Raw genomic sequence first — 22,416 nt, 5'->3', positions numbered from 1 at the left:
CAGTGACTACAGCCTTGAGTCTTCTTGGGTATGATGCTACAAGCTTGGCGCACCTGTATTTGGGAAGTTTCTCCCATTTTTCTTTGCAGATCTTCTCAAGCTCTGTCAGGTTGGATGGGGAGCATTGCTGCACAGCTATTTTCAGGTCTCTCCAGAGATGTTCGATTGGGTCCAGGCTTTAGCTGCGCCACTCAAGGACATTCAGAGACTTGTCCTGAAGACACTCCTGTGTTGTCCTTGCTGTGTGCTTAGGATTGTTGTCGAGTTGGAAGGTGAATCTTCGCCCCAGTCTGAGGTCCTGAGTGCTCTGGAGAAGGTTTTCATCAAGGATCTCCCTATAATTTGCTTCATCCATCTTTCCCTTGATCCTGACGAGTCTCGTCACTGCAGCTGAAAAATATCCCCACAGTATGATGCTGCCACCACCATGTTTCACCGTAGGGATGGTGCCAGGTTTCCTCCAGACATGAGACTTGACATTCAGGCCAAAAAGTTCAATCTTGGTTTCATCAGACTAGATAATCTTGTTTCTCATGGTCTGAGAGTCCTTTAGGTGCCTTTTGGCAAACTCCTAGCAGGCTGCCATGTGTTTTTTACTGAGGAGTGGTTTCTGTCTGGCCACTGATTGGTGGAGTGCTGCAGAAATGGTTGTCCTCCTGGAAGGTTCTCCCATCTCCCCAGAGGAACTCTAGAGCTCTGTCAGAGTGACCATCGGGTTCTTGGTCACCTCCCTGACTAAGGCCCTTCTCCCCTGATTGTTCAGTTTGGCCGGGTGGCCAGCTCTAGGAAGAGTCTTGGTGGTTCCAAACTTCTTCCATTTAAGAATGATGGAGGCCACTGTGTTCTTGGGTACCTTCAATGCTGCAGAAATGTTTTGGTACCCTTCCCCAGATCTGTGTCTCGACACAATCCTGTCTCTGAGCTCTACAGACAATTCCTTCGACCTCATGGCTTGGTTTTTTTCTCTGACATGCACTGTCAAGTGTGGGACCTTAAATAGTTATATAGACAGGTGTGTGCCTTTCCAAATCATGTCCAATAAATTGAATTTACCACAGGTGGACTCCAATTAAGTTGTATAAACATCTCAAGGTTGATCAATGGAAGCAGGATGCACCTGAGCCCAATTTAGAGTCTCATAGCAAAGGGTCTAAATTCTTATGTAAATAATGTATTTCTGTTTTTCATTTTAAATACATTTGCAAAAAATTCTAAAAACATGTTTTTTATTTGTCATTATGTGCTATTGTGTAGATTGATGATGAGAATTTGCATTTTAATCCATTTTAGAATAAGGCTGTAACGTAACAAAATGTAAAAAAGTCAAGGGGTCTGAATACTTTCCGAATGCACTGTAAAGTTACTGTCAACAACTGACTACATATTTGATTACTCAATCTAATCAGGATGTGTGCTAGAAGTGTTTGCCTAAAACATAATAAAATAGTTGTGCTGTGCTGTGCTGAGTAAGCCAGACATTTTGGAAGTCACCTTTCAGTGGAAATTCTACATGAAATCTGATGCCAAATTTGCTTTCGACAGAATCATTTTGTAACCAAAACTTAGACCCGCATTTACTGAGACCTCAATCATCCCACATTTCATCAGGTTCTTTGTATCGAAAGGACATTTTTCATTATATAGCATCACCCTGTTCACTTCCAAAGCACTGGGATGACATACAGTATCATTTAATTTCTCTTTGGAGAGAGAACTGATTGGTGTACAGCATAAACTGAGGAGGCAGAAATGCTGACAAACCAAGGAAGTAATCCAAAAGTAATCCTTCAATTACAAGTAATCCAATGAATTATGTTAATAATGACTTTTATTGTCACGTAATCTGTAATCAGTAACTGATTACATTTTTTTATGTAATCCATCCAACCCTGCACACACACACACACACACACACACATACAGAGAGATGAGCAAAGATACATAAAATGTATGTTATTTGCACCAAATTTCAACTCAGAATCCTATATTCTATGGGTGTCTCTCATTTCAAGATTTCAAGTGAGTGTAATTTGGAATTGTTTTTATACACTGTGATGTCAGAAACCTGAGGAAAATCTATTTTTCTGACAGTTTTCGTTCTAATCAAATAGCAGTACTCTGACGCCATCTGATGGATGTGTATGAAGTTGCTCTATAGCAGTTAGTCATTCAGTACACTAGATGTCGCTGTACTCTCATTCTGGGTACTACACCTCGCTTGGTATTTCCCTTCCAAATACATTTTCGTCGTTTGTTTTTTTGCCTGTCACTGCCGTTCTTATTATACCTCAGTGGTCAATGGTTATTTACACATTTGACTGGTGCTAGCAAACACTGAGCTTTGGAAGCTTGTCGGCTCGGTGTTTAATGTATTGCATCGGGAAAGAAACAGACAATTTATGCATGGCAATGTTGTGAGCAAACACGTAGCATAAGTCCTAAAGAAGAGGTGTCAGTATCTCGAGTCAAGAGAACATCTTTTGACAGCGAGCGAGGGGCAATCTTGGCTTGGGTTCGGTACACGGGCATGGCAGCGGCAACAGTGGTCGAGAATGATCCAACGGCGAGCGAAGGCGGTGCCGCATCATTCTCGGAGCCGGAGGTCCACAGCCCTATCTGGAACGACTCTCAACTTCGAAAGTATCCTTTCCAGACCAGACCGATACCCAGACTCTCTCACACGGATCCTAGAGCTGAGATGCTCATAAACAACGAGGTAAAGTGACAGTTGACATGACAATTAATTTGCTGTCATGTTTTTGTTCAAGTTTGACAGATAGCTCAAATTAAGTAACCCAATTGTATTTGTATTTGAAATGCTTGCTTGCTAGCCCTTCCCAACGATGCAGTTAAAAAAACAATACGAACAATTAAAAATAGTAACACGAGGAATAAAATATACAAGAATGGAGCTATAATGTACCAGTACCAGATCAATGTGCAGGTCAAGGGTAAGAGGGATTTGGTGAGAAACAAAAATAACTAGCTAACGATGGCTATATGGCTAGCTGCTACTTTGTCAAATAACGTTAATCAACAAGTATTTTGTCTTGCACACACCACCTGCTTGTATCCTGTATGTTGTTAGTAAGATAGCCAATGTTCTCTCAACTGAATCAGCTGCTGGCAAGCCAGCGAACACGATTTTGACAGTGGTTCTATTATTTTCAATTTCACCTGTTTTATCCAGGCTTGTTCTGCATGAATCAAATCTCATGCAAGAGAGACCCTACTTGGTCTGGTTGATAGTGTACAAGTCCAGTGTTCTTCCAACCTGGTCCTGGGGTCCTTCGTAGGGTGTGCAGTTCCAATGTAGCATGGCAGGGCTTGATTATTAGGTGAAACATGTGTTTTTGACACTGGATTGGAACACAAGCTTGGCTGTAGCCTAGGTTACAACCCCTTGGTCCCCAAAACCAAGGCCAAAGAACACTGGACTTGACAAGTCTGCATGGCATGGCAGTCTGCAGTGCAGATAATCCGTTTGCTGGTAACACACATCTGGCCTACCATAGACTATCTTATTTTCTTATAGGTAGCCAATGAAGCAGATTTTTTTCTTCTCCTGTCTGATACTATTTGTAGCCAGGTAATCTGGACCCCTTGTTAGCAATGGTCCTCTCAGTATACACGTGCCACCTCCTTCGCTTTATGTTCAATAAGAAAACATGTCATGTCTCCTCTTGAATGCTTCTCTCCAAAAGTCAGTCTGCATTTACTACATCTGATATGAGTTGACTGGTTGATCTCTAACTTGGCCTACATCAGAGGAATGCAACAGTCACACCATGTTATAACACTGAAATGCACGTACCACTAAATAAATCAGTATTTCTCATATGACTGTCTTTCGCATCCATTGATGTGCCTTTCTTTGAAATATGATTATATAATGCCAGAGATTAGGCTACAGCCTGGAAGATCAATGCTGGCTGTTAATATGTGGCATGCTGGCAGCAGGTATGGTACTATGGATGCATATGGGATATCTAGGCTATTACAGTGTAACTCTGAGACTGTTGACATAAGTGAACTGTAGTGAATATCAGTTATATGTTCCATACATGAGGCTAGCTAGGCATAACTGCTGTGTGCTGAGGGATCCATCTGCAAAGTAAACTTTTTCTGCATGCAAATCACAGGTTTTATTCCTTGGTCTTTATGCAGCTATGTTTATACGAGCAGTTGACTGCGTGGTTCAAATAAAACAAATGTTTTGTGGGGGGGGCATAGAATGGTTGTGGTTCCACAATTATGATCTGTGGTGAACTCCCAGTGAACTCAGGTGGGAGAGGGAAAGAGATGAGGAGGGATCGAGTTTTGACCAGACACCTCAATGTTGACTAGGTGAATGAGCTGTATAATTCAGATTTACCGCGCGATAAACAGTAGAGTACCCGCGCGGTAAACAGTAGAGTACCGAATAGAGTAGACCAACAATTTGCTGTTGACATGAAATGAGTTGAATAGCGTCTTATTGACCCAAGTGAAAAGTCAAACAACATAGTCTGTTGAAATGGAGCTTCCGTATCCTATTCATAATTCACTCAGTATATTATACCTCTTGCTTCCGCCCTGCTTGCGGTCTTTGCTGTACGAGCTTCGCTAATGAAATACAGTGCAGCCGCACAGCGCGCATGTGCTATACAGCCTACGTTCCAGTAGTCACGTAGCACTTGCCACTTGTGTCCAATGGGACCATCAATCGCTCTGCTTGCCAGCGAACCGCAGTGTTGTTGATACACATGGCTAATGCAGGCTCTTCCTATTCGCCAGCGACAGGTGTGCCTTTCTTTGCTACGTGCCTAAGGATAATATGTGTAATGTATTAAAAGCTATTACATATTGATGAATTCCCCATGCATTTAATTTGTTCTGATTATAGCCTAACTATTCAATGCGTCAAAGGAAAACTGATTAGATGTATATTGATATTTTATGGTCTGGTATACCACGGCTGTCAGCCAATCAGCATTCAGGGCTCGAACCACCCAGTTTATGATATTTCATGCATATAACGTTAGGCCTATCACTATTAGGAAAACATGTTAACAAATTATGTTTAAAAAAGTTTAATACTTTTTGTATAATTTAATGAAAATTGTTGCTTGCTTCAGTCCTATATTATAAGGAATAAAAATATCAGAGTATATGCCGTCTTTTTCTAATCTAACAAATCTTCCTTTTTGGGGGGGGGCTTTCAGCAACCGGTGGTTTTAACAGACACCAATCTAGTGTATCCGGCTCTCCAGTGGGACATCCCGTACCTGCAGGAGAACATTGGAAATGGGGACTTCTCTGTGTACATCGCGGAAAACCACAAATTCCTCTACTATGACGAGAAGAAAATGGCCAACTTTGAGAACTTTGTACCCAAGTCTCGACGGATAGACATGAAATTCTCTGATTTTGTGGAGAAAATGCATAAAACACAGGAAGAGGGAGGAGATGAGAGGTAATGTTTTTGTGTAAATGGCTATATTAAACCATCATCCGAGGTAGGGGGATCTGCTGTTTGATCTGCTGACCTGCTGCAGGAGAGTTAGGTCCTTAGGGACATTTTATCAGTGCTTAATATGAGTGAAGGTAATATACAACTTCTCTTATTTGAGTCACAAAACATGTATAATATGGACAGAATCATATTAAATGCTATCCAGTCTAGGTGTTTGCGTTGCAGGAGTGCCGGGCATTGCTCTTTAGACCAAAGTAAAATGTTGAGTGAGTCAAATTAAATCTAATGCAGGAACTGAAATAGCTAGCTGTCGAGAATGACTAAGCATTTATAAGGCATCTTGGGAACATTTTGTACCACTCTCACCTGACTGAGTTGCTTGGCCTGGGAGAGAGAGAGACACACGCACACACATATCACTTACTACACTGAGCCCCTTCCTTAGAACTAATGCTTGCTGCTTGTGTCCATGTACTGTAGATTTGATCAGTTAAATTACGTTTTCTGTCACATAGTGGTGGTTTTGTGCAACGTTTGTTGCATGGCATTACTGTTTTCTAATTGAAATCATTCTTTGTGGTTTGGCAAGGAATGCTTTCTACTGAGCCGAGTTGAACATTTTATATTGGCAAGACAAGCTTTCATTTCCGGATGCATGTACACTTGCTGAGTACACTTGACTCCTGATAAGTGCAAACACTGGAATTGCATTGCAACTGTCCCTATTCAATTGCATTTCTCTTCATTCCTCTGTATATCTGTGTTAACCACTGGGCTTAAAGCAGCATATTCACTACAGTTCCAACCCTTTTGCTTTTATCAGTAGTTGACTCTACAGGTACAGCATTACCCCTTCTTTAGACTGTGTCAATGACAGAGTGTCATGCAGGACTGTCTTATCCTTTGTGTCTCTATCCACATTCTGCTCCAACTAGCTCCAGGATCACTGTACTGCAGCTCCCTCTGTGGCTGTGCTCCTTCCAAAATATGTGCAAAGCAGAATATCCATTTCCGTCTCATCAGATGGTCTAATTCTATTCTGTTCATCCTCCCAGGGTGTACCTGCAGCAGACACTGAATGACACAGTGGGCAGGAAGATCGTGGTGGACTTCCTGGGTTTCAACTGGAACTGGATCACCAAGCAGCAGAGCAAGAGAAACTGGGGCCAGCTCACCTCCAACCTGCTGCTCATAGGCATGGAGGGTAAGAGACCTAGCCCTGGCATGGAGGGTGAGACCTAGCCCTGGCATGGAGGGTGAGACCTAGCCCTGGCATGGAGGGTGAGACCTAGCCCTGGCCTATAGGCATGGAGGGTGAGACCTAGCCCTGGCATGGAGGGTGAAACCTAGCCCTGGCCTATAGGCATGGAGGGTGAGACCTAGCCCTGGCATGGAGGGTGAAACCTAGCCCTGGCCTATAGGCATGGAGGGTGAAACCTAGCCCTGGCCTATAGGCATGGAGGGTGAGACCTAGCCCTGGCATGGAGGGTGAGACCTAGCCCTGGCCTATAGGCATGGAGGGTGAGACCTAGCCCTGGCATGGAGGGTGAGACCTAGCCCTGGCCTATAGGCATGGAGGGTGAGACCTAGCCCTGGCATGGAGGGTGAAACCTAGCCCTGGCCTATAGGCATGGAGGGTGAAACCTAGCCCTGGCCTATAGGCATGGAGGGTGAAACCTAGCCCTGGCCTATAGGCATGGAGGGTGAAACCTAGCCCTGGCCTATAGGCATGGAGGGTGAAACCTAGCCCTGGCCTATAGGCATGGAGGGTGAAACCTAGCCCTGGCATGGAGGGTGAGACCTAGCCCTGGCCTATAGGCATGGAGGGTAAGAGACCTAGCCCTGGCATGGAGGGTGAGACCTAGCCCTGGCCTATAGGCATGGAGGGTGAGAGACCTAGCCCTGGCCTATAGGCATGGAGGGTGAGAGACCTAGCCCTGGCCTATAGGCATGGAGGGTAAGAGACCTAGCCCTGGCATGGAGGGTAAGAGACCTAGCCCTGGCATGGAGGGTGAGACCTAGCCCTGCCCTATAGGCATGGAGGGTAAGAGACCTAGCCCTGGCATGGAGGGTGAGACCTAGCCCTGGCCTATAGGCATGGAGGGTGAGACCTAGCCCTGGCCTATAGGCATGGAGGGTAAGAGACCTGGCCTATAGGCATGGAGGGTGAGACCTAGCCCTGGCATGGAGGGTGAGACCTAGCCCTGGCCTATAGGCATGGAGGGTGAGACCTAGCCCTGGCATGGAGGGTGAAACCTAGCCCTGGCCTATAGGCATGGAGGGTGAGACCTAGCCCTGGCATGGAGGGTGAAACCTAGCCCTGGCCTATAGGCATGGAGGGTGAGACCTAGCCCTGGCATGGAGGGTGAGACCTAGCCCTGGCCTATAGGCATGGAGGGTGAGACCTAGCCCTGGCCTATAGGCATGGAGGGTAAGAGACCTGGCCTATAGGCATGGAGGGTGAGTCCTGGCCTATAGGCATGGAGGGTGAGAGACCTAGCCCTGGCCTATAGGCATGTGTAACGGATGTGAAACGGCTAGCTTAGTTAGCGGTGCGCGCTAAATAGCGTTTCAATCGGTGACGTCACTTGCTCTGAGACCTTGAAGTAGTAGTTCCCCTTGCTCTGCAAGGGCCGCGGCTTTTGTGGAGCGATGGGTAACGATGCTTCGAGGGTGACTGTTGTTGATGTGTGCAGAGGGTCCCTGGTTCGCGCCCGGGTATGGGGACGGTCTAAAGTTATACTGTTACACATGGAGGGTGAGAGACCTAGCCCTGGCATGGAGGGTGAGAGACCTAGCCCTGACCTATAGGCATGGAGGGTGAGAGACCTAGCCCTGGCCTATAGGCATGGAGGGTGAGAGACCTAGCCCTGGCCTATAGGCATGGAGGGTGAGAGACCTAGCCCTGGCATGGAGGGTGAGAGACCTAGCCCTGGCCTGTAGGCATGGAGGGTGAGAGACCTAGCCCTGGCCTATAGGCATGGAGGGTGAGAGCCCTGGCCTATAGGCATGGAGGGTAAGAGACCTAGCCCTGGCCTATAGGCATGGAGGGTGAGAGCCCTGGCCTATAGGCATGGAGGGTAAGAGACCTAGCCCTGGCCTATAGGCATGGAGGGTGAGAGCCCTGGCCTATAGGCATGGAGGGTAAGAGACCTAGCCCTGGCCTATAGGCACGGAGGGTGAGAGACCTAGCCCTGGCCTATAGGCATGGAGGGTGAGAGACCTGGCCTATAGGCATGGAGGGTAAGGAACTAAGGAGTTTATAGGAATGAAGGTTAAGCAGGGTTTTCCCCAGGATGTTTTAACAAGGTTGGTTCTGCTGGGGATGGGAGGCCTGGAAGGGGTCGGTGCCCCCCTTTGGACTCAGAGAATTTTGCAGGGACCCTGTGGCTTTTAGGCATGGGGACCATGGCTAGCAGGTGATTTCCCTAGTCCTATTAGACAAGGACATAATATACAGTATATCTACAATGTGGGTGCCATATATCGCTGATGGAAAGAGTGAACTACCCTGTCTCAATGTGCAATCAAAGGCCTTGTGGAAAGGGCATTAAGAAAGAAATCCACTCACCTTCATTTCAGCTGAAATTAGCTTAAGGGCATTGCTCCTCCAGAGACAGCCAGGTAATCCTGTGATCTGCTCAATGTTTGTAGGCAACGTGACGCCAGCCCATTACGACGAGCAGCAGAACTTCTTTGCACAAATCAAAGGTTACAAGAGGTGCATCCTGTTCCCTCCCGACCAGTTTGAGTGTCTCTATCCCTTCCCTGTTCACCACCCCTGTGACAGACAGAGCCAGGTAAAACCTACTTTCTGATGTCATTTATTTGACCATTTTAAAACAACCAACCAGACGTGGATGCAATGCAATCATAAAGGATAACACATCAAGGAAAACGTATTTCCATTGTGGTCCCTTTAGAAACCGGTGTTTGATTTCATATGCAGTGGATTTTCTGTTTCTCAACTGTTTCTGTTTGTTTTGAATTAATCTTACTAACAGCAAGTTTGCTTTTGCCATTTGTAGGTTGACTTTGAGAACCCTGACTATGAGAGGTTTCCCAACTTCAAGAATGTGTCGGGCTATGAGACTGTGGTGGGCCCGGGAGATGTTCTCTACATCCCCATGTACTGGTAGGAGCTGCTTTACACTGTTCTACCTAGTATTATGTGTGTGGTGGGATCCCATGTACAGTACAGTGTGTATTGGTAAGAGTCGTTCTGTACCGAGTCTGAAAATAGACTGATTTTGATGCTGTTTTCTGACTGAGGATTCTGTCGCTGAAATGTCAACACTGTGGCATTGTGGAACCAGACTGGTCAGTTTGACCTGTTGGTGACATTGTACATGATCTGATAAGTCTGCTCTGTTTTCGTTTCATGGCTAATTCAGGTGGCACCACATTGAGTCCCTGTTGAGTGGTGGAGTGACCATCACTGTCAACTTCTGGTACAAGGTACTGTATGTGCTCACTGATATATGCCAAAATATATCACCATATCAGTATCATCTTTACTACATTCATGTCAACTAATGTTGTGGCACCTTAAAGAAGGCACCATTACGGTCAAAATATTGGTGAAATGAATTGAATATCTTTGCATTGAAAGATACATTTCTCACTGTGCTCTCTTTATCATTTTGAATTAGCTTGGATCACCTTGATACATCCCTTACTCATAGAAGTAGTATTAGAGGACATGTTATATTTCTGTCCTCACTAAATGATCTGTTATTCCCCCAGGGTGCGCCCACGCCCAAGCGGATCGAGTACCCACTGAGAGCTCATCAGAAGGTGGCCATCATGAGAAACATAGAGAAGATGCTGGGGGAGGCACTGGGAGACCCACAAGAGGTACTGAAACTGGACAGATGAGGAATATTCTGATGGGATTTATTTATGGGAGATCTAGTCTGGTATGTTAAAGCAATTGTACACGAGAGGCCGTGGGTTTGGACTTTTTTAGCACGGCTGTGCTGCAGTCGTAGGTATGAGGCGAAGCCCACCCATCACAATGCTTGTTCTGACCAACCCATTGTAGAAAGCCTGGTATTTTTGTATGCACTGGCTACTTTAGGCATATCTGTCATGACAGACAAAATGTAATATCTGGGCATGACAGCCATGGTGTCATATCTGGGCATGACAGCCACGGTGTCATATCTGGGCATGACAGCCATGGTGTCATATCTGGGCATGACAGCCATGGTGTCATATCTGGGCATGACAGCCATGGTGTCATATCTGGGCATGACAGCCACGGTGTCATATCTGGGCATGACAGCCATGGTGTCATATCTGGGCATGACAGCCATGGTGTCATATCTGGGCATGACAGCCATGGTGTCATATCTGGGCATGACAGCCATGGTGTCATATCTGGGCATGACAGCCATGGTGTCATATCTGGGCATGACAGCCATGGTGTCATATCTGGGCATGACAGCCATGGTGTCATATCTGGGCATGACAGCCATGGTGTCATATCTGGGCATGACAGCCATGGTGTCATATCTGGGCATGACAGCCATGGTGTCATATCTGGGCATGACAGCCATGGTGTCATATCTGGGCATGACAGCCATGGTGTCATATCTGGGCATGACAGCCATGGTGTCATATCTGGGCATGACAGCCATGGTGTCATATCTGGGCATGACAGCCATGGTGTCATATCTGGGCATGACAGCCATGGTGTCATATCTGGGCATGACAGACATAGTCAGAGTTGGCTAAACCCAAGAACAAACATATATCTGTACCAGGCTGCCAAAGATCCCATAGACTCACTAGTTCCAGAACTAGAACATGACTAAATCACATTTTTTCTAGAACATCAAATGACATTTCACAGCTCTGAGATCCCAATGAGATTCCATTGAGAGGAAGATTCTGGCTGGTTCCATAACTAGAACATGACATCAGATGATTGACATGCCATTTGGCGGCTCTGTATTTAGTTGGTCCTGTAGGAATAGTGCAGAAAGCTTGCCATGCCCGGAATCCTTACGGCTCCGGGAACGCTGACCCTGATAGCAACCCAATTACTGTGAATATTTATGGTCTACCTGATTTAGCACAGAGTGAATGGAAGAAGGGGGATGTGTGGTACAGCACAAAGACTAGAGGACAGGACACTCAGTGAAACAAAGCTATAGCTATAGTATCTCACCTAGTAGTAGGCCCTAATAGGGTTTTCAACAATGGACTTGTTTTAGTGCGATTGTATTTTAATGCATCAATGTGCTTTCTGTTCTGTAGGTTGGCCCTTTATTGAACATGATGATTAAAGGCCGATATGACCAGGGATTCAGCTAGAGCTACTGCCTCAGAACTGTCTGTGTGTGTGTTTGTGTGTGAGTGAGTGTGCCCAGGCCTGATTGTGTGTTTGTAGGTGAGCATGTGTGTGCAGACACGTTTGTGCATTCGGACTGTTAAGCTAGCAGTGACTTGGCCAATCAGCCATTTTGACTGTTTTGATTGTCTGGGAGCCATAATCATCACAACTTCAGCTACTAGTGGGAAGACAATAGTGGACAACGGACCAGCCATGGAGACCCACATGCAGTGTGCTGTCAGAGAGGGATGAACTGTGTAAACTACACAATGTAGAGTTGTGGTATTTTAGAGGGAGTGGAGTGATAGGCAACCGCTGTAGATGTCAAAGAATAAACCCCCAAACACCCTCAAAGTGGAAGTTGCCCATAATTAACCATTGATGCAGGGTCAGATGTTGGACATTTTATCATCACACCCAATAGGATTGGGAAAATCGGATCCTAGATCTGTAGTTGGGAGCAATTTCTACCTTGAACACTAAACAGGTGTGTGTGTTGGGTGGTTGTTAGTCATAACCAACAAGATTCTCCCTTCGTCTATTTAACCGTTCCCCTGTCATTACAGTTAGCAACACACCTGCAGCTTGAATATTAAATAGGGAATAGCTGTGTAGTAACTAAAGTAGGCCTACTTATTTTGTGACAAACTTCTCAATGAATTTGCGACACATGCACCCCGAAAGAGACGAGTCATATTCTTGTTCTGTTGACTAGGTCAGTAAGCTGATTTTTGTTTCTGTATAATTGCTGAACGTTTGTGTGTTATAGCCGACATACTTTTTCTTTGATGGTGTGTTTTTGTCTACATTCAGGCATAACTGATTCTCTGTTGGTGTGTTATTTTGTTGTTGTAAATCTGTTATGATACATGGTACAATTAAGTTAATGAGGATGGGCTTAAAAGTATTTAAACTCATTTCAATTGCAGCTGGACAGTAAAATAAGAATCTATTACATGTTTCCAGTGGAATGATTGAAGACATCTCACCAGTTTTCCTACTCAAATGCATCCTAAAACAAGTTTCCCAAACTCAGTCCTGGGGCCCCCCTGGGTACAGGTTTTGGTTTTTGCCCTAGCTCTACACAGCTGATTCAAATAATCAAAGCTTGATGAAGAGTTGGTTATTTGAATCAGCTGTGTTGTGCTAGGACAGGACACAAAACGAAACGTTCACCCAGGACTGAGTTTGGGAAATGCTGTCCTAAAAAACAGTCATGTTTAGCTCCGGTAACAGTCACACAATACGCTAACCCTATATTCATTTAAATTCAATATCATTTCAAATATATTCTACTTGTAGTTATTACAACAGTATTTCTTAGTACTTGTATCAAGAATGTACCTAGTGGATGGTTTTCATGCGTGTGTGCCTCTCTAATCTTACTCTCCCCCTACTGTTGCTGTTTTTTCTCAATTATTTTCGGAAGGATGTCAAAGTGTGTGTAGAGTTCAGTTGAATTCCGGTTCTTATTGTGCCATTGTCAAGTGTTTCTAGTGAAGACTTCACTTCAACAGGTGCAGTTTAGAGCACAGGACTTATTTAAAGCACATATTGGCCGTCCTAGTGCTGTGTGCCAAACCAGGTGTGTCCTTACAGGGTTGTGGCTCATTTCAATTTGGTCAATTCAGGAAGACAACAACTGTAATTTCAATTTTCCTCTATGATTTTCTGTGAGGAAAATGTGGAGTAGGAATTTTAGTTTACTTTCTTAATGTAAACGATGTTCAGAAAGTTGTATGTACGGAGGCCCTGGTGTGACATTGGTTTGACTTCATTTTAAGCTGCATCATATTAATTTGTTATTAAAACTAATAGCCTAGTTAAACCAGACTGACCACGGCTGTGTGAATGGTGAACACAGCATTCCGTCTGATTTAACTACTAGGCTAATATACTAATGCTGCATGTTCAATGCCTACACCTTCAGTGACTGACAAAATATTTCTAGGGGAGTTTCTATGTTCTAGCCATGTGTATTATAATTATTAGCATTTTTCCAACAGCATGTATTGTACTCCTCTGGCTTTCCAAAAACAAATATGGAATCCATCAACCGGAATGTTCATATCTTATTGTTTATATTTAGGCTAATATTCTAAGAATGTTAAAGTCCATCAAGTGGAATGTTCGTAATGTTTATATTTAGGCTAATATTCTAAGAATGTTAATGTCAAGGGAGTGTATGCTTGATTGTTGATAGTATATCAATATGGTTGATGAATAGACTAGTTCTTCAATGAATTATTATTTGATAGTTAAGTCTGAGGTTAAATTGCTCTCTTCTGTGTATTTGTTTCTCCTACCTGTGTGCCTAGCTTGGTTATGACATGGCTCAAGAAACAGCCAGAACAATGATATTTTTATTTAATTTTTGCATTATGTAGCTTTAAATGCAAAACCTGAACATGGTTAAATAAACTCTTTGCTGTGTTTTTTTAATCTTACAAATACAAAACTTTTTTCTGGGTTCCTGCACTTGTATGATTTGAGTTTGTCTGCTCTATGTAATTTGCACTGATTTCAAAATGACTGCTGAACAAGGAGTTCTATTGTTGTGCTAGTGGCTTTGTAATAAAATCTTAAACTTTTTGATCAAGTTCTTGTATCAGTCATCACAGCGGTTTGGTGTCAAATTCAAGTCTGTCATTGTAGAGATTCATTGTGAGGAAATAGACCAAAGGATACAGCTATAGCACTGGGAATGTTTAATATACTAATATGACAGTAATATTGCAGTATTGTACACCAGCAGTAATGTAAAATAGAGAAAAAAATTAAAACATGTTTGGAGTTAATGTAGAAATTTGTTTTGAGGGATGATGGGTGAACTTGTCTGTCTTGATTATTTGAGTCTGACCATGGGAGATTCTCAATTGGGAAAGTCCTTCCTCTCCTCCGTGACCTGGAATCCAGTAAGTGTTTGGCATATGTAGGAGCGTGTTAAGTTAATAGGTCAATGAAGGAGTTTGTCTCCTCTCCTCGACTGCCACCGTCGGGAAAGGATGCTCGGGTGTATCCTACCGCAGAAGTGTTTTGAAATCAGTCACACCTCCTTTGAAACAACTATTATTTTCTCAGAGGGGAAAAGCATGTACACATTTAAAAATTATACTCTACTTATTTATCCTTTTATCTATAAAATGTCTAGCATAACTAGAATTTGTAAACCACTTTAAACATGTATTTTGGGATTCCACCTCTAAACATAATTTGCCTGATGACGAGCACATTTATTTCCTGTTTTCATCTCCTCGACTCAAAGGAGGCGAGGAGAGGACGCGAGGAAATCTAATTGAGATTCTTCACATTTCCTCCAGCCACTTCAAACTTGCCAGATTGATGTCTTATGTATCCATCAGAAAGCACAATATCACCATCTGCTGGTCTGTCCTACAGTCAGTGTGTTCGTCTTTCATCTCCGACTGGATTCGAACCTGGGTCTTCTGCGTGCCACAAGGACAGGAAAAAGGAGAATGGAATGGACTCTAGCTACATGCGTATTTATCTTACTGTTTTTAACAGACTATGTGATTCCACCTCTGTAAATGTAATTTGCCTGATGACAAGTGCATTTATTTCGAAAAGGAGGCAAGGATATCCAATTGAGATTCTCCCCATTTTCGTTAGGCATTTGCTTGGGGAACTAATGCAAGGCTTCAATAAATGCACATGCCGATAAGGTGCCATTTCCAGCTCTAGGTAGACGTAGATTAGGCTTATTGCCTGGTCCAAATCACATCAGACACCTAGGAGTTGCACGGCTCCAATTCCACATCTTCCCAGTGTCAGCCCATCTTGGATATCTTTAATTAGAGTGTGTGAAGGGAGATAAACACACAAACATATTATGAGCATACAATAATACTATCAATTGGACAATCGATAGCAGAGAACATAAAATATTACTTTTTACACTTCAGTCTGGTTCCCAGATTCCAAATTGGTTCTCTGCCCCAAATGATGATGCTAGCGAGGTTGTTTAGCTGTAAGTTATGCGGTAGATTTGGATTTGGTTGTACCATGGAGTTAGTTAGAGAAACTCAAGGGAGGGTTGGACCATAGAGTTAGATAGAGGACGCAACACTGCATCTGTCCCATTATGGCATCTATGAGACCATAGCCAGCGCCATCTCCATTTTGAAGTAGTCAATTTTCTTCTTCTACTACTTTATGAGTTGGTAAACAAACTGAAAGGGGTGCATACTGTCACCTGAAGTGTGTTGTCTGGATAGGTATAAAGCCAAGGTTGGCAATATGCTGCCACCTGCAGTTATGGAATGTTTGTATAATTCATTGGCTGGTCCATCCTGATGACCTGGATGGAATTGTGTGATCCTTCCTTAACCCATAGGAAGTTCCACCCAGTTGACTACTTAAGAATTGTGAAAGTCCTCAATGGCGCTGCCGATGCTAAGACAGGCTTTTGGGCACTTATTTATCTCTATGAGTTGGACATAGAGATCCTATAATTCACTATGAATACACTGTGTGTAACGTCACTCTCTGGTCTCACTCAGATGCAGACAGCACACGGCCCTCTCATCATTGCTGTGCACCACCTCAGAGCAGGCGTGAGCCCCGATCCATATGGCCCGGCTCCGGCCTGTCAGTCGTTTCAACTCGCTCGCCAACGATATTCCTTTCCGCCGATCCTCGCGAACAGGTCTGACACAGTCTTCATGCTGAGCTGTCTGAGAACATTGAAGCTGTCAATTATGGCCAGCTACTCCAGAGAAATAACCCTAATTTTGGTCATTACAGAATAGAGGGATTTGTTAAGATTTTGAGACATTTGCAAACTGTTTTTGATTGGGTTGGTCTTGCCATCTTACTGACAAATTCAATAAATGTGGCCCATGCAGGAAATCTCATACATTTGGCTATCAACAACACTTGACGTATCTCTCTCTCACACACACACACACACACACACACACACACACACACACACACACACACACACACACACACACACACACACACACACACACACACACACACACACACACACACACACACACACACACACACACACACACACACACACACACACACACACACACACACACACACAGTCCTCATCCTATATCCTCACCTCTTTTCCCTGAGCCTGCTCCCTGAGTCTGAGGATGAACTTCCCCTGTCCCCTCCACCTCCCCTGGGCCTGGAATACACATTCCTGGTCCAGGAGGATCCTCTGGGTGGGTCTGGCAGGGAACCTGCGCCCCAGGGGCTCCTTGACTACCTCCTCTATCAGAATGTAGTCACTGGCGTTGCCCGCTGACAGCAGGAGGCTGGACTGTCTGGCTTTTCTCAGTGTCTGCAAGTGAAATGGAGATCAGTTACACGGTTAAAGGCACGATCTGTAATTATAACAGCCTGCCCCTGCAACTTTGTTTGTTTGGTAAGTAATGGGGTTAGGGAAATGTAACCACTCCCGTGACTGACTCCCATATGCTTACCTGTCGGATGAGGTCATTGCCTGTGATGTGTCTGGGAGCTCTGAGGGTCACTGGTGATTGGTCAGGAGATACTCCATGTACTTTCACCAGAAAGGAATCGTCCTCCAGTCCACAGCTGACCTCCATCTCCTCTATAACTGGCTTCTCATCATTCACAAACTGAAACAAAGGTGAATATTAAAGGTATGGTTAAGGTTGAGTCTTTTTTAGAGACATCAACAACAGTTTATTCATATCTGCGAAGAATGGCATAATCGGCGCATCCCACACATACATTGAAAGGAACAGGGTCAGTTGCAGTGCAACGCCGCCAGAGCCGTTTTTGGGGTTGAACAAGCTGAACAGGTTGAGTAGATCAAAGAAGGAAATGTCCAATATCATTTGAATTCTAGGCTCTGAAGCAACAAAATTGAAAACTGTGCAATGACTTTACCAATTGGAAGTCATACATTTGGTCATAAGAGAACGGAAAAGGGATTTTGAGAAGGTTGAAATACAACCAGACCTTTTCTCTCGTTTTGAGGCATACTCTGCCCAGGTAGCCTTCATCAGGGTTCCAGCTCTCAACAACCCTGAGTATCTCTTCCTCAGGCCTGATCGTCCTCTGCAAGAGAGGCCTCCGAACCTCCCCCCTCTTACCCCGAACCTCACCCTGAGCCTCCCCCCTCTGACGGGGCAATGCCACCCTCTCTTCCATCAGGAAGTAAGAAGGGAGGGAGACTAGAGTAGAGGAGGAGAGGGATGGAAGGATCTGGGAGGCAGATATAGAGAGAGAGAACGATAGAGATTAAGCATTATATTGCTGCAATTGCACTGTTGAAATGAATCTCGAAGATCCAAATGATCTTAACCCTCTCACCCCCCCTCCCCCTGAAAAGATTTAGATGCACTACTGTTCCACTGGAGGTCATAAGGTGAATGCACCAATTTGTAAGTCGCTCTGGATAAGAGCGTCTGCTAAATGACTTAAATGTAATGATGTAAATGTAACCCCCCACCAAATGTGTAGAATGCTGAGGTACAGTACATGGTGAATTGAAAGATGACATGCTTACATTGTGTAGGAGCTCTCTGGCAGTGGTCCTCTCACTCACACCCACCACCGTAAAAGGCTCAGGCCCAGGGACTCCATGGACGGTGACTCTGTACTGCACAGCAGCCCTACGCTCCTCTGTGCTGAAGAGCTGGGAGACACAGACACACAGACAGCGTGAGTTTAGTGGTTAATGCACGGCTGAATCAAAATCCTGCACACTCTGTAGCACTCAAGGACAGAAGTAGGAGAAAACCCCGCACTATACACTCACCCACTATACACTATAGACTACAGACTCACCCACTATACACTCACTACACACTATAGACTATACACTCACCCACTATACACTCACTACACACTATAGACTACAGACTCACCCATGATGCAGGCCGTGAACCTGCTGTTCCGCTGTCTTCAGATGTACGGCTGTAGATGAACAGACTGGAGACTGGCAGGACCTCGTTGTGCTGATTCCTCAGCTGCACGTGTCTGTATCCTGCCACACACACCCCACACAGGTTTGAAATGATTGCCACTGTTAGTATTGGGAAAATAATGCTCTCATTTGACAGCATTGCAACTTTTTCTGCCTTTCTTATAGTTCTTTTCCCCATGCTGTCTCTTTTAAACTGAACTTCACGTGGGCATAGAATTTTACCCATTTTGTGTGAATTCAATTAGCTAATCAAATTGAAAAAAGTTGTGTTCATCTCCAACAAGTCAGTCCGTCAAATTTCTGCCCTGCTAGAGCTGCCCCGGTCAACTGTAAGTGCTGTTATTGTGAAGTGGAAACGTCTAGGAGCAATAACAGCTCAGCCACAAAGTAGTAGGCCACACAAGCTCACAGAACGGGACCGCCGAGTGCTGAAGCATGTAGCTTTAAAAATAAAATTTATTAATGTATGAAATATGGATTAAAATGATATGCAGCCATAGTTGTACAACCACTGAATGCCTTCAAACGCAGCATGCCTACCCCCAGAAGAAGAAAAATATATATATAATGAATTATTTTCAGTTTTGAAACAGGGTTACAGTATTTTGAAAATGTCGGTTACATTTATTGCACATCAAACCCAAACTGTCTGATGATACTCATGACTGAAGTTTCACAGTACGACATTATTCTGGACAAAAAGATACAGGTGTAAAAGCCTTGAATGGGCATGTGAAGACAAATAGGTACAGGTAATTTGCATGTATCCTATTTGTTTGCACATGTCCATTCCCTTGGTATACAGTATGCCCATTCAGTGTGCATTTTATTCATTTAGCAGACACAGCTTACAGTAGTGAGCGCATAGATTTTCACTGGTCCCCCGTGGGAACCGAACCCATAACCCTAGCATTGTAGGAGCCATGCTCTACCAACTGAGCCACATGTGACCATTTGGTGCTCATTCAGAGGCATAGCAGAAGTGTTAAAGTTATAGTCCTTAATTAAAACTAAAACAAAGCATTCACCCCACCTCTGTTTTGGTGAAAAGCTGAGGGCAGGGCCTGGAGAAAATATAACCACTCTCAAATTCATAGACAAACATATGGATGCAAGGACAGACCATCCATGAAATCAACATGATAGTTTTAACCATGTTTTGAGGCTATACAGTCTTTGCATTTACATTGTTTACAAACATTGGAGTTAAAACAAGCTTATATTTTTGGTTCTAATGGGATACGACAGTTGAACTAAGCTCATGAGGAATTTATAAGGTATATTATTATTTTTATTATTATGATCTTCAAGAATCAATGGGTATTTATTATTATTTATAAGTCCAAAAATGTATGTAGGAACTAAGAATTCTAGCTTTAATGTTAGGAAACAATGTAGCCCCACTCACACCAGGTGTTCATGTTTGAAATGTCTCATGTGACAATGAGTCTCTTTTCATCTGAAATGACTATAGCTGTACCAGATTTGGGTCTTCTAATAAAAACACACTCTTTGTGTGTGTGCCAGTGTGTGGAAGATAAGTCACATATTAAATGATGTAGCGTGCACGCGCGTGTGTGTGTGTGTGCCAGTGTGTGGAAGATAAGTCACAGATTAAATGATGTAGCGTGCGTGTGTGCCTACCTGTCCTGAGTGCTCTGAGTGATATGATTCTCTGAGCGGTGGTCTGGGAGCTGTTGTGTTCCACCACGGTAAAACGTAGAAAGGCCAGGTCAGCCATGAGCAGGGGGAGGTGGAAGCTCTGGTTCCATATGGGGTTCAGGGGGTTACGGTGAACGGGTTTGGTGCGGAAGTGACACCCGTCAGCCTGCATCCCCAGGATGTCTACCTCGATGCATGGACTGCCTGCTGTAGTCCCTGGGCATAGATTCTGACCAGAGATAATCTGGAAGGAATGGAAAGAGAGAAGGGGGGGGATAAGCGAGAGACACAGATAGAGAAAGACGTCAAGAAAAAATGTGTTGCACCAGATGAACTGACCGAAAAAGGAAACTGGTTGACACTGCTGCCTTTGAGGATCACTAGCTACTTGTTGTACACATGTATACATTCAATCCATTACCTCTGCTATGTACTCACAGTGAGAGACAACAGGACGGGGCTCATCCCCCTTGGGTCTCTGTCCAGGGGGCAGAAGTGTCCGTAGAGTGGGCAGCTGGGGTCCCACAGGACCGGGGGCTTCAGGACGTACCCACAACCCCTGTTAGGCTCAAACATGGCGGCGTTCAGTTGCAAGGGAAGGTCTGTCAGAGAGAGAGAGAGAGAGAAAGAGAAAGAGAGATAAATATGTAAACTATTGGAGAGACTCAAAAATAGGTTTGTGCGCCAACAACTAGACTTTCAGACAGACAATGTCATTTTCAAGAAGCATGTTGTGCTCCAATTTCAAATGACTTCTCTGAATCAACTTCTGAAATATTGAATTCGCCAAACCCCTTGTCCCTTCGTACTTTTGACTGAATGCAGACAGGCCCAACTCGTTCTGGCAATAGGCCAAATATCAGTTCCTCATATGAAGCTAGCCAAATGAATTTCCCACTTTCTCCCACATTTGGCATAATGAAGCAAACTTGACTTAGTTGACGACTCTTAGCGTCTAGCTCACCATCGGTCTGGTAGTTGAGAGCGACCAGCTGTATTCCATGCAGCCAGAAGAGTAGGGGACTAGGGTTGGTGGAGTCGATACGTGTGGCTGCTGGGTAGGTCCGCAGGAGCTGGGAGCTGGTGTGTTGGATCAGCTTCTGGGCGTAGCGGCGACACAGGCGTTTGGCGGCGTTCTCATTGACTGAGGAGACATGGTAGCACTTTGGGGTGTGGATGAGGGAGCTGAGGGAGGCATTACAGGTGTACAGAGGGGAGGTGGGTGGTTCTTCCCAGTTGGGACGGGGGCCCTCTGATGCTGCTCCTTCAGATTTAAGGGGAAAGGGTTATGAGAGGAGTGTGTGTGTGTGTGTGTGTGTGTGTGTGTGTGTGTGTGTGTGTGACACACTGAACGCAAAGGGTTTAACTCATCAACTTTCAAATATATCCAAAAGATGTCCAGCCTGTCTAGGAAGAAGTAGCAGACCCTTAACCATTGAGTTAGAACTACGTTTTGATAGCTAAGCATGGGGCAGAGAAGGATAGTCTACCTCTCCCTGGGGTGCGCATCACTGTCGATGGGTCCCCTGGAACACCTTTCTCTGGATCTTTCCCAAAGATGTACCTCCTTCCCTTTCCTTTAGGAGAAAGAACTTCCTGTCTCTCTTTTCTCTCCCTGGAAGTGGATAGACCTGGGACACACAGACTTATACCTTCACAAGGAGATCTCACAAGTCAGGAATATTATGTTAACCTACTCTTGTGAATGTGAGACTGGAACACAAGGCCATTTACAAGGCATTGTATAGTTTCTTTATAGAAGATGATGTAGTAAGGAAAGACCTGGGAATTTGACAGCTTGGCAGTATATCACCATATCTGAGAGCTCCTGTGCTATCTGGCGTCCTTCCTTCTTGCTTCGAGGCAGCTTGAACTCTTCCTCCAGCTCCTTGCCAAATACATGTGTCTGGGTGAGAGAGTGTGTAAAAATACAAAAGAGACAAAACTCTTGTCTCATGATGTTATTAATCAGGGAGAAACTGGTTAATTAAGAAAAATTCCAACAAGATAAATACTTTT

The 22,416-nt window shown here is 44.5% G+C and overlaps 2 protein-coding genes across 5 annotated transcripts in view; one reads left to right on the top strand and one right to left on the bottom strand.

The window, feature by feature from the left end:
• Window positions 1-2,271: 2,271 nt before the first annotated feature.
• On the top strand, window positions 2,272-14,394 carry hif1an (hypoxia inducible factor 1 subunit alpha inhibitor). Of its 2 annotated transcripts, none has more exons than XM_065023100.1 (8): window positions 2,272-2,716; window positions 5,205-5,455; window positions 6,511-6,659; window positions 9,110-9,255; window positions 9,484-9,590; window positions 9,850-9,913; window positions 10,202-10,312; window positions 11,720-14,394. In XM_065023100.1, exons 1-8 carry the CDS (start codon window positions 2,528-2,530, stop codon window positions 11,774-11,776), a joined length of 1,074 nt encoding a protein of 357 aa, XP_064879172.1. In that variant the 5' UTR covers window positions 2,272-2,527; the 3' UTR covers window positions 11,777-14,394. The 2 variants fall into 2 exon arrangements, with proteins under 2 accessions (XP_064879172.1, XP_064879173.1); XM_065023101.1 differs by lacking the exon at window positions 2,272-2,716 and adding an exon at window positions 4,259-4,782.
• Window positions 14,395-14,488: 94 nt separating this feature from the next.
• The window catches only part of LOC115134975 (1-phosphatidylinositol 4,5-bisphosphate phosphodiesterase epsilon-1-like), a 41,320-nt gene continuing 33,392 nt past the window's right edge, over window positions 14,489-22,416 (bottom strand). The window contains exons 22-32 of one of the 3 annotated variants that reach the window (XM_029669111.2): window positions 22,180-22,303; window positions 21,888-22,028; window positions 21,362-21,661; window positions 20,836-20,999; window positions 20,380-20,641; window positions 18,677-18,795; window positions 18,316-18,444; window positions 17,766-18,011; window positions 17,261-17,419; window positions 16,894-17,118; window positions 14,489-16,489 (exon numbers count right to left, since the gene is read on the bottom strand). In XM_029669111.2, coding sequence (XP_029524971.1) covers window positions 16,295-16,489; window positions 16,894-17,118; window positions 17,261-17,419; window positions 17,766-18,011; window positions 18,316-18,444; window positions 18,677-18,795; window positions 20,380-20,641; window positions 20,836-20,999; window positions 21,362-21,661; window positions 21,888-22,028; window positions 22,180-22,303 — 2,064 coding nt within the window. In that variant the 3' untranslated portion in view covers window positions 14,489-16,294. The remainder of the gene's footprint in view (window positions 16,490-16,893; window positions 17,119-17,260; window positions 17,420-17,765; window positions 18,012-18,315; window positions 18,445-18,676; window positions 18,796-20,379; window positions 20,642-20,835; window positions 21,000-21,361; window positions 21,662-21,887; window positions 22,029-22,179; window positions 22,304-22,416) is intronic. The other 2 variants (XM_029669112.2, XM_029669113.2) reach the window with 2 other exon arrangements.

Source organism: Oncorhynchus nerka, linkage group LG10, assembly GCF_034236695.1.
Source record: "Oncorhynchus nerka isolate Pitt River linkage group LG10, Oner_Uvic_2.0, whole genome shotgun sequence".
In the NCBI taxonomy this organism is placed as follows: domain Eukaryota; kingdom Metazoa; phylum Chordata; class Actinopteri; order Salmoniformes; family Salmonidae; genus Oncorhynchus; species Oncorhynchus nerka.
Note: the sequence above shows the minus strand (reverse complement) of the source record. Positions and strands in the feature narration are given on the sequence as shown.

Coding starts and splice junctions, on each gene's coding strand:
- hif1an (XM_065023100.1), top strand. CDS start 2,528: ATGGCAGCGGCAACAGTGGTCGAGAATGATCCAACGGCGAGCGAAGGC. Junction 2,717..5,204: donor AGATGCTCATAAACAACGAG/GTAAAGTGACAG, acceptor GGGGGCTTTCAG/CAACCGGTGGTTTTAACAGA. Junction 6,660..9,109: donor GCTGCTCATAGGCATGGAGG/GTAAGAGACCTA, acceptor CAATGTTTGTAG/GCAACGTGACGCCAGCCCAT.